The 11,851-nt window shown below is 33.7% G+C and overlaps 1 protein-coding gene and 1 long non-coding RNA gene across 2 annotated transcripts; one reads left to right on the top strand and one right to left on the bottom strand.

Annotated features, from left to right (window-relative positions):
• Nucleotides 1-4,102: 4,102 nt before the first annotated feature.
• LOC130053155 (uncharacterized) lies at nucleotides 4,103-6,662 on the bottom strand. The gene is made up of 3 exons (XR_008801648.1): nucleotides 6,585-6,662; nucleotides 4,879-4,980; nucleotides 4,103-4,216 (listed from the first exon to the last, which is right to left on the bottom strand). It is a non-coding gene; the product is annotated as an uncharacterized LOC130053155 (long non-coding RNA).
• A 197-nt stretch (nucleotides 6,663-6,859) lies between these two features.
• Nucleotides 6,860-11,609, top strand: LOC130052861 (heavy metal-binding protein HIP-like). The gene is made up of 3 exons (XM_056158994.1): nucleotides 6,860-6,932; nucleotides 10,805-11,006; nucleotides 11,185-11,609. Coding segments are annotated over exons 1-3 (597 nt in total). The 5' UTR covers nucleotides 6,860-6,930; the 3' UTR covers nucleotides 11,578-11,609.
• Nucleotides 11,610-11,851: the final 242 nt, after the last annotated feature.

The following is an 11,851-nucleotide window of genomic DNA, read 5'->3' as shown; positions in this document are numbered from 1 at the left end:
CATGAACTGGGAGGAAAAGCAGATGTTGTCACAATGTCTTATTTTGATGTTAATTTTGTGAAATTATGAAGAACAGAACAGATTGCATATACTGTAGCTGTGCCTAGCTTCCACACACCACCTTTCTGGCTCTTTTATTGGGTTTCTTTCCAACTGCGTTTAGGAAAACTACACGGACAAAAGCTATTGTTTTGTGGGAAATCACTCGTGCCGACAAAATTACCCATATCCATCCTAATGCTATGTTATCTATAAACGATTGATATAATAACTGGCTTGTTCGTCAATTAAATCGAATTTGTTCATAAAATGTCTATCAGCTGTGTTCAAGCTTTCCCGCTTGAAGTCGCATTTGCTTTCACACACAATGGCGCGTAAAGTATCGAGGGTAAATATACATATTCCTGCGATTTCAAGCTTACAATCTACGAAAAATATACCATTTAAAACACATTTAAAAGTAATTTTTGAAATGTAAAAAATCGATTTGGCTTGAAATATTTAAGAGCATGTGGTAGGTTACGATTTAACATACTTTTCCGTATCGTTTTATAAGATCGATCAGTATTAGTAATCTTAACTATTGAATAATGTTCGCTATTATTACCTGTCATCATACACAAAACATAAATGCATTTTATTGAAAAAGTAATTCATTTAGCACAAATCTGTTCTTGTACTTTTACTTTAAAGAAAACGAATTATGATGAACGCAAATTGCAGTCACAATCGTACCATGTTTTTTTTTTAATGTTGTCCTTTATAGATATTTCAATCCACAGATATATCATATATATACTTCTCAATTTTTACGTAACTGTCATGAATTTACATTTTTTTCTCCATCAATTTAAGTACCCAAAATATAATGGTTTGCAAGTAGTCTTTGTTGTAAGAACTTTTGGAATGTCTGGGGGGGGGGGGGGGTTTCTCCGAGAGACAAGGAATATAATGTCATGTCTTTGTTATATAGTTCGACTCCGTCAAAAGGATAATTGACAGTGATTGTATATTTCATTTGATAGTACGATGTAACTTACGATTTCATATTATGTGTATTTAATGTCTATCATCGAATCTTTGTATCGAAATTTAAGTTCTCTTTATTAACTTGCTTTCTTTGCTTTGATCTGTGTCCTTAGGGTGATTGGTGTATATGAGATACCATGTACATATCATACATTATAGATGTTGTCATACAGTTGCATACTGCATATTCCTAACATATATTTTCGATATTCAAAGTAACAAAATACTATTTTATAGTTTAATAATTATTTCAATTATTACGCTGAGGATGACATTTGTCTTAATGGTTATCTTGTCTGACCTGTATGCACAAAAAAGTAGCAAGAACTTCATCAGTAAATACAACAAGTATAACACTGTCTGTCGAGGAATGGGATTGGCTCAGATGGACGAGCTGGCTGTTACCATGTCAAGCAAACACATTAAAAATCACAATGTAAATATACAGAGTTTATTATGTACACTATCTCATAATGAACATGGTCCTAATTCCACAAGTGTCCATGATTTTGGCTGATTAGCTTAGACCTCTGCGTGGTTCCTTGGCCGGTGTACCCACTCCTGGAGCTTGGTTGTCCTTGTACTATACGGTTACTCTCCACATCCTGCATACACTGGCTACATCAGGATAAGTGTAGTAGGCCACAGGGAGAGGACCTGTTTTGATACACATACATAAAATGTAATATACTACTTGTTCGAACTGAGTGGCGTTACACTACACATAAATACACACACAACATTATCTTATTAGCAGATATTACCCTGGGCATGCCTTCTGTTTAAGACAATACATTTACATTTTTGTATATTGGAAAGACTCCACAAATACATCGACGTTTTACATTGCATTGCTATGCATTTACACATATTGGACACAGTCTACTTTATGACTATAATACTGCACCATACACTGAACACTTGTTTCAATTAGTATCATTTTGATACGAATGAAAATCACATGTATGAAATTAAATTAACACGAAGAAACTCTATAACTGGATATTTTAGGACTGTTAAAATAGCATAAACCAATAGACAGATTGCTGAGTAGTAAATAAAACACCTTACCTCAGAAAAGCTGGATCATATGCAGCATTACGTATATCCCATGTATAGAACTGGAAAAAGTTTGCTGATTATTATAAACTGAGATTTCAAACATTTCGGTTGAGCATCACTGAAGAGATATTATTTGTCGAAATGCGCATCTGGTACATCAAAATTGGTACCATATAAGTTTTACATTATGACCCCTGGGTTGAGGCCTCTGCTGGTGGAATGTTAGTCCCCGATAGTCTCTACAGCCCAGTAGCTAAGTACTCCGTTACTAGCTTGAAAATACGGATGTATATTTAATTGCTGTTATCAAATTTAGAAATCCATTTCAAAATTAAGGATTATCTCCCTCACGCATAGCTCTTATCCTTAGACGAATTTGACTCCGCATTTTTGGCACACTGTTTTTCCCTATAATAGCTCTCAACTTCATTGTTATTTCGGATTTCAAACATTTCGGTTGAGCATCACTGAATAGACATTATTTGTCGAAATGCGCATCTGGTGCCTCAAAATTGGTACCGTATAAGTTTTACATGCATAGAAGTATAAAAGCGTCCTCCCTGCTAGACTGCCGTGTCCAAATTGAATTCAGCACCACGGACTGGCGGATTAACGTCCAGTGAAGTGAGGTTCCAATTAGGACACAGTAAAAAAGGCTCCAAACAGGATTTGGAGTGCCTTCGATATGTACACAAAATAAGAGTATATTATTTACAATACATGCAAAATCAGAATAAGGGGAATTCAATGTGACAGGGATACAAAAGAAGTTGCAAACGAAGATACCATAGTATGGTAATCAATCACATTTAATTATATTTAAACATTAACAGCATACTGACAACTCAACTGTATGACAAACGGAATGATTTCAGCTTCTCCATCGTTAACTTTACATATTTATGTAGCAATATTCCAATATCACCTGTATATGGTGTTTTTTATATTTCAACTGATTCGATACACAAGGGTTTGTTCTGCGTATGGTCAGTTTTTAAATCGAGGCAAACTACTGACAAAAAAGTTGATGGTACGGAGGTTTCAACAGTCTCGATTGAAGTCAGCGTTTCCAAATTATATGGTCGTCATAACGATCTAGTTCATGAGTACAACCTATCATTGGGTCAAATCCTTTCTGACGTGTTTCATGCCGATTCGTAGGTCGTTCTTGACGCTCACTCCGTTTATCAGATCATGGTTTAGGGTTCACGGCGGTTGTGACTGGCCCACATGAGATACTTACCCTTCCTAGGCTCCTGATACCACCTGTGATATGTCCAGGAGTCCGTGTTTGCCCGACTATCTGTTTTGTACTACTTATAAGAGTTATGAGATTAATCAATGTTCGTTATCTTCACCTTTCATGTTGACAAACGCAGCATTCTTTCATCTGACTTTTGCGATTCAATATTACAACAATAAATCTTTGTTGGTTTTTAAAAGAATATTGGTTCAAAACACTATCACAAAAAATATTTATCTGTTGTAATGGTTTCATTTCAAAATGTCCTTAATATGATATCATTTCACTAAACTCTGGATCATAGTGGACTTTTATATAAGAATGAATACTAGTAGATTATAATGGATGGAAATTATATGTGTGCATCAAACTATACATTTACCCCAGTACAGAAAAAATGAATTGAGGGAAAAGAATATAAACCATAGAGGAAACTTTATCAAAATCTATTCACCGGAAATTATGCTAAATACTTTTTACACTATTTCTTTTGGTATGTAACATTTTAGTCAACTAATGTAAAATAAGAGACACCATTGCCGTTTTTGTCAAAAATGTACCTTAACATTGCAGAACAACATGAGTCTCTAATTATGCAATATGCATGCAAATCTTTTCTGCATAATCAGTAGAGGTATCTGTAAATTAAACTAAGCCTTGAACAAAAACTCTCGTCTTTACTCAGACATGACAAGATCATTGTAAAAATAGTCCCTTTATTCCCAACATTCTGTTATTCATCAAGTTTTTATAAAAAATGAATCACTGCTAGCTTATGTCCTCACTAGATGTATCTGGGAATTGTAGCTTTTCACACACTTCCTTCTTCAGTGTCAGGTGATTGACAATCTCATTTGGATTCGTGGAGACGTGAGGCAATACCTAAATGTAAAGATTTTTAAGATTTTCTACATTTAATTCAATGGAATTACATGCATGTAGATTCCCCAACAAGAGAATACAAGTAATAACTTGATATCTCTGAGTTGGTCGTATTTACTTGTGAATTCTCGTAACATGTAATTCTTCTCCACCTACCAAATATAAACTCATTAAGTTCTCAGCCTTGATTTTTAGTTTCTGTAAAGAGGACCCGGGCATTTAACGAGTTACTAAATATAGCATTCTAAAATCTCAGATTCCTTAACAAAACTGTGAAGTTGGAACTCAATTGGGACATCATATCTGTTTAGAAATAATAATGAAGGTAAACACATCATCTGCAACCCAAAGGTAAATAAGTACAGCAAGAATAAGAAATACATAGAATCGCAAAAAATGACTAATAAAAAGGTTACTGACTGAATATTGGGAAGAATGTTAACCCTTTGTACAAATAATAAACCCCACAAGCTCAATTCCCTATATATACTAGAGAAAGATCTTGGGCGGGCGTATTTCTTGATATTCAGTCAAAAAACCTGTAAGTGAGAAGCAATTTCGAGGTCACTCACTTAAACTATTATCAGAATTGGGACATCATGAAATGTTGAAAGCTTTAAATATACAATTGTATTGTTAAGTATTGCACAAATAAATCTAACCTCGTAATCCAGTCTAGTGTCCTTGACTCTAATCATGACGTGGTCCACTCCCATGAAGAATATCATCAAGACAAAGAAACCAGATGGCATCACTCTCTGAAACTAAAACACCTCTATATCACAATAACGAACAGTCATATAGTGCATTCTTATGCATATCATAATTACAAAACCATAAAGAGTATCCTTTGCTTGTCGGATGAGACAGCAAAAACCGAGATCCGTGTCACAACAAGTGTGACACGATAACGCGGGTATATTAAGGCGGTCATGCTCCATTTATGTACGTAAACTGCATACTTTTTAAAATCTGTCCTACACAGAGAGAGGAACCTACTAGCTTTCAAAAACTATTTTGGTTGTTTACATGAAACATGCGCTTCTGTATGACGTCATTGCATAACTGTTATAAATAGATCATGGCTGTACCTTAATACAAAAATGGAAAAGTGGCACACTACCTCAGGATTTAAATATTCGTCTAACTGGCGATAATTGCGGTAAACCACTTTAACCAGAATTACTGATAGAATCCTACCACTTTCAGTAAGAAATATTTATCAAACATTTAAACACGAAGCCATCTAGCCTATGTTTTATATTTTGAATTGATGCTATGCGGTTTTCTTTAAAATTATTCTTAACAGACGATTATATCAGTAATTTCCGTGTACATTAATGTATGACCGTTCACACGGTGTATCGAAATTCTCTAAAAGTATGCGGCACAGTGTGCTACTTCTGCAGTTTTATTTCAATGTGTGACAGAGGAAAATCGGATCGACATGCTAAATGGAATGTTTTCCCCGTTAAACATAATTGTCAATGAATGACATCAGCATACCTTCATAATATCAATAAATTATCAACGTCTCACATATACATCCCATATATCCCATACCATATATTTGAAATACTCAACATTTTGTAGATATTTGTTTTGGCACACATTAACAAATTCCTTGCATGTGTCAACGCTGCTTGATGCAAGGAGAAGATAACGAGCAGTGATCAATAACATAACTCCTACAAGCAATACAAAATAGATAGTTGGGCAAACACGGACCTCTGGACACACCAGAGGTGGGATCAGGTTCCTAGGAGGAGTAAGCATCCCCTGTTGACCGGTCACACCCACCGTGAGCCCCATATCCTGATCAGGTAAACGGAGTTATCCGCAGTCAAAATCAGTGTGCCAAGAATGGCTTAACAATCGGTATGAAACACGTCAGACAGCATTTGACCCAATGCGAGGTTGTATTGACGAACTAGATCGTTAAAACGACCATAGAATTTGCGAAATGCTGACTTCAATCGAGACTGTTGAAATCCCTGTACCATCAACTTTTTTGTCAGTAATTTACCTCGATTTAAAAACTGTCTATACCCAGAACAAGCTCTTTCATATCGAATTGATGTATAGTCATGACGTCATCAGTTTATTTTCATATTGATCAGACAGAAATTACACGACAACAGTCTTACATTTCGAATTTCTTTGGATCTTAATGGTGTCATGGTTTATTTTATATATAAATGAAAATTATATCAAAAATAAAATCGGAATTTAACATATACTTAGTGATATACTTATTTGAATTATGACATTACTTTGTTTCGCTGATTTTATTCCAGTAAAGATTTTCATAACCTGCATAACGTACCCATGTACTTATAAATATAAAACAATATATCTTTACACATACTGTACAAGTACTTCACGGTGGAACTCCTCTGCAATAAGATCCCTGAAACATGGCAGTTTAGACAGCAGTACATAGTCATGGAGAAAAGAAGACAAGAAAAAACTGAAGCTGTACTTTATATTTACATCTACCCGTTTAATTTCCTTTTTGCGTGTCATCATCAACACAGCATGTATGTTGTATGTGGGATTCAATTACCAATCACTTTACTACTGTTACATTTTAATGGATCTTCAGGAATATATAACAGGGCTACTAAATGTCATGTCAAACAGCATACAGTCATCTCCTGTATATAGCTACAGTATATAGTGTAAGACAATAGGCAGGAATATCACTGTTCAACATGTAAGTATTGCAAACGCTATTTTCTTTGGTCGTTTCCTACCTCCACGATATGGTACTGAATTTCAAATATTACCCGTAGTAAATCATTTTGTTGAGCAATTAAATGCGACGAGATTCAAACTATATTGATGATCACCGTTTTTGCAATTGGTGGGTAGGAAGTACATGTCATTCCTTTAACATGCCGTTTCTTTGAATTTCATCAACAGTTATGTAGGTAGAATTACAGATGTGGATTACACAGGTTTTGTTTTTCATGATGATACATTACGTAAACTGCCAGTATGTCATACATATGAGATATTTGCCTGATCAATATCCTTTTATTAGAAAAAATATTATAACTGTAAACTTCATGTTTTAAATTTTCATTTTGGTGTACATTTATTTAATACTTAAACACAACTACTGATGTACAAAACAATTTCCAAATGCAGCCTGTTATTCAATCGAATACTGTCTGATTTTGTCATACCAGTTGTTTTTTAGATACTAATTTTGGCTTCGGATATGTCTGTTTGCCTGATCAAATAATAGGACTGACAGAGTGACCGTTCAAAAAGCGATGTTTACCTTTCTTAGGTTTCTGTCCCTATGCCCGTTATGTCAAAATATTTGTGATTACCCTACTTCACGTTTTGTATTATGAGATTGATCACTGTTTGTTATCTCACCTTTCATGATAATGATCACTGTTGGTAAGCATCAATATTTCATAAAATAATATTTTGGTCCGAGACTGTCGATATGCTTGCAAAACTAGAAAAGCAAATATTCTCTGTAGTGGAAATGTAAAACTTATACGGTACCAATTTTGATGCACCAGATGCGCATTTCGACAAATAATGTCTCTTCAGTGATGCTCAACCAAAATGTTTGAAATCCGAAATAACTATGAAGTTTTAGATCTAAATATAGCCAAAAACAGCGTGCCAAACAAGTGGAGTCAAATTCGTCCAAGGATAAGAGCTATGCATGAGGGAGATAATCCTTAATTTTGAAATGAAATTCTAAATTTTATAACAGCCATTAAATATTCATCCGTATTTTCAAGCTAGTAACCAAGTACTTAGCTACTGCAATGAGTTGTTATCTCCTGAATTGATTTGGAAAAATCTTTCAATATGACGTCAGATATGTTGTGTATAGCTAAATTTGATATCAACACGGACTATCGTGACCATTGATTATTTCGTTTCCGATTCAATCGCAGTTTTGATATTTAGTATGTCGAAGGAGATCACTTTTCTGCGTTAACGTGGGTATTTTTCATAAACAGGCACATGTTACTATAAGGTAAAGTTGAGGAGCTCTCCGGATATCAAACGGAGAAAAGAGATACCATTATATTTGAATGAAAAATATTAGTTAGCAAGAAAAGCAGTTTTGCCCAAACCATTACCTTATGTCGAAATGTTGAATACCTTTGACTTCCTGTTTAGATGTTTACTTTTTAGAAAAATGTATGTTCTCATCTACGTATGTTCCTGGTTATTGCCGAACATATCAAATTTGAGTACATTTGCTTCATTCTAAATATAAACAAACGTGTTTACAGTTTTGGGAGCTGAATTTTAAGTAAATACAAAATATAATCTGCGTAAAATATTTCTATTGCAATTATGTATAAAATATCTTTATACTCTCCATTTTGACAAGAATATAAAATACTATTCGAAGAAATCGGTTTTCTCATGTCTCGCAGCTTTGTTATTTTTCTTGGCAATTAACAATAGAATACATATTGTTGGTTGAAAATTGTCATTTATTAATGACAATTGAAGAAGTTGATAACTTATTTACAACCCTTATAATAGGGAGAGCCCCGAGTATCAAAACTACAACTCAGACAACCTCAACAAGAATGACATTGGGATCTCACTATTTTTTTTTTTATAAATCTTGATAAATACAAACATAATAAAATAGAAAAATAAGGTGGGCACCTTAAAATTTTGCCACACAACACAAATATAGCAGCAGGTACAAAACAATCCGTAAAAACTGATAAAGAGTGAAATGAAATGGCACACATTTTATTTGAGTTAAGGTGGTAAGATTGGGGTGGTGGAGGGAAATGTTCCTATATAATCACATAGAAATTAATGCTTCCTTTTACTTGGACATCTTCAAACAAAGACATGATCACATGACACTTAATCATTATTTCATTGGCTGCTGATCAGGGTGGATAAAAATATATCTCCGAATCAGTTAAAATGATTGGTTGTGATTACTGATGACATAACATGTAAAATAGATACATGTCCTTCACTTGTGATCAAGAAACTAAAGAAGATGATTACATAACACAGACTACATAACATGATACATGTATGTACAACATATAGTCATGACTAGACAATTTAGTCAAGTGTTAAAAATGATCATATAAAACATTATTTGAAAATAATATTTCATTCTGCTCTCCATTTTTAGAAGAAGTTTATCAAAATTACAACTCAGACAACCTAAACAAGAATGACATTGGGATCTCCCAATTTTCTATAAATCTTGATGAATACAAACATAACAAAATAGAAAAATAACGTGGCACCTTAAACTTTTGTCCTAAAATCCAATGACAATATTTCATTATTTCTATAACAAAAAAAAACTCAATTTCCATTGATCTTAAATCGTTGCACTTCGCTTTCAAAACGAAATTGTGTATCCTTCATCCCTTTGTGTTTTGTAAGCAAGAATTCAAAGTCCCGGACATTTTACAAATTTTGTAACATTTTTCTTTTCTTGTATTACAACTATATTCTAGAAGAACATGGCTTTGATATTATATTTGATAACAAACTGATACTGTAAGACGAAATTATTTAAATTCACGCCTCAGCTTCAGCTTGAAACACTTTTAATATCCTAGTCAATGAAACGAATTAATTTAAGTTGCCATTACCGTACCTGATCCCAAGACTTCACAAAGAAGGATCCGGTAATTTTTCCACCATGGTCAATTCTCACAAAAATATCAACTGTACATGCGATGTGTGACTGCTCAACGGGTACGTTTACTCCTCCTAGGAGCCTTATAACACCTCTAAGTATATTCCTGCGGACTTGTAGTTTATCACTATCAATCTTATATGCTTTATGGGATTTGCATATCTCGTGTATTAAAGGATCTGCATGTGTTAAATTTTTAATTCTGTATTTTATAGGATTTATGAGATTGATGACTATCTTCATTTTTTCATGCACAAAATACGAGTGTATTTTAAATTTTAACACTCATCTCTCCTTGTACATCTACTAATAAGGGAAACAAACACGAATGTGAGAATTTTAGGGTGGAATACAGTCGTATTCGTACCTTGTTATTTATTGTCGTCCTTCATGAATATTTCACTCCATGGGTATATCCATTACAATTCCAAACGCTTACACATGCTATCAATGTACCATTTTATACAATCTAAATATTGCAAATGCAGCGGTTTATACGTAATCTGTGTTATAAGATCTTCTGAAATATCCAACTCCCACTTTGAGAGACATGAGATTCCCTATCATTGCCTTCCTATAAGTCAGTTTGTGTCAAAATCATATTAAGATGATTGTATATCTAATTTAATAGCACGATATAATTTACATTTACATTTCCTTACCATTTAATGTTTATTTGCCTTTGTATACAAAATCAATTTCTCTTTTGAAGCATCATATATATATATATATATATATATATATATATATATATAGATAGATATATCAGAATATATATATATATATATATATATATATATATATATATATATATCAGAATATAGTACCTGGATATTTTACTGCATGCATCATTGATTTAAATAAGTCAATATGTCATGAAAAGAATATATCTTATGTTTCAACTCTCTGTACAGGGTTCGAATGCTTATGCTTAGGGTGACATTGGTCTTAATGATTTTATTGACTGAACTGTACGGAAACGAAACCACACAGGACTTCATCAGTAAATACAACAAGTACAACACCGTTTGTCGAGGAATGGGATACGAAAGGAAAAGTTGCAAAGGGAGATATCATGGTATGCATATGCTTATTCTTAGAAGAACAAATACATTTGCATATATCTTTATTTCTTATTTCTGTATAGATTTGTTTGAATTCCTGACTGAAATTTGCAAGTAAGCAATTAAAAACGCATTTTTAATTTCATTTATAATGAATAATTTTCCTTTGAGCCATTCTATGTAATTTCATAACTTAATGATTTACTCAGTTAAAATATGTTTATAAACAGGGGTCATTTGCTTTCCATGCTCGAACTTCGTCCACTCTTCAAAATCTCGGTAGCTATGCTGTAGTTGTGTTTGGGAAAGTAACTCTAAACTCTGGATCCGCCTATAACGGTAACACAGGAATATTCACAGCACCAACAGATGGTATCTACTCCTTCACATGGACTATTTTGACGAAGATGGGGTCATATCTTAACACACACATTGTCATCAATGGACATATAGTAGGTTACAATAATGTTGACGGTAAAGCTGGCAGTGCCCAATACGAGGCTTCCTCAACAACAACAGTGATTAGAATGAAGAAAAAGGACAAGGTCTGGATAAGGGCCTATAATCGGGAGGCGAAATATGCATACAAGGACTTTTCGTCATTCTCTGGGTTTCAGTTGTAAATAAAAAATGTTTGGTAAAAATAAAGGAATCAAATATCTCTTCATATTTTGAACTAATGTATTATAGAAAGGTCTATACGGGGTCGCAATCCTACTTTTTTGGTGTGAAATCATACCAATTTGGGTCGCAGCCCCCATATGAATATGTTCTAAATCACCCTCGTCATATTGATTTTGTCACGTGTACATGATGTTAATGATTGATCATTTTTACAGTCGTAAATAGCAATGCGTAAAACAGGTATCAACGCTTTATAAATCAAACAAACATTTG

This window comes from Ostrea edulis, chromosome 3 (assembly GCF_947568905.1).
Source record: "Ostrea edulis chromosome 3, xbOstEdul1.1, whole genome shotgun sequence".
In the NCBI taxonomy this organism is placed as follows: Eukaryota; Metazoa; Mollusca; class Bivalvia; order Ostreida; family Ostreidae; genus Ostrea; species Ostrea edulis.
This window is presented reverse-complemented; position numbering and strand designations above follow the sequence as displayed.

What these genes read in the sequence shown, in the direction of transcription:
- LOC130052861 (XM_056158994.1), top strand. An exon ending in TTAGAAGAACAAATACATTT is followed by an intron (nt 11,007 to 11,184) that starts GCATATATCTTT and finishes GTTTATAAACAG; the next exon opens with GGGTCATTTGCTTTCCATGC.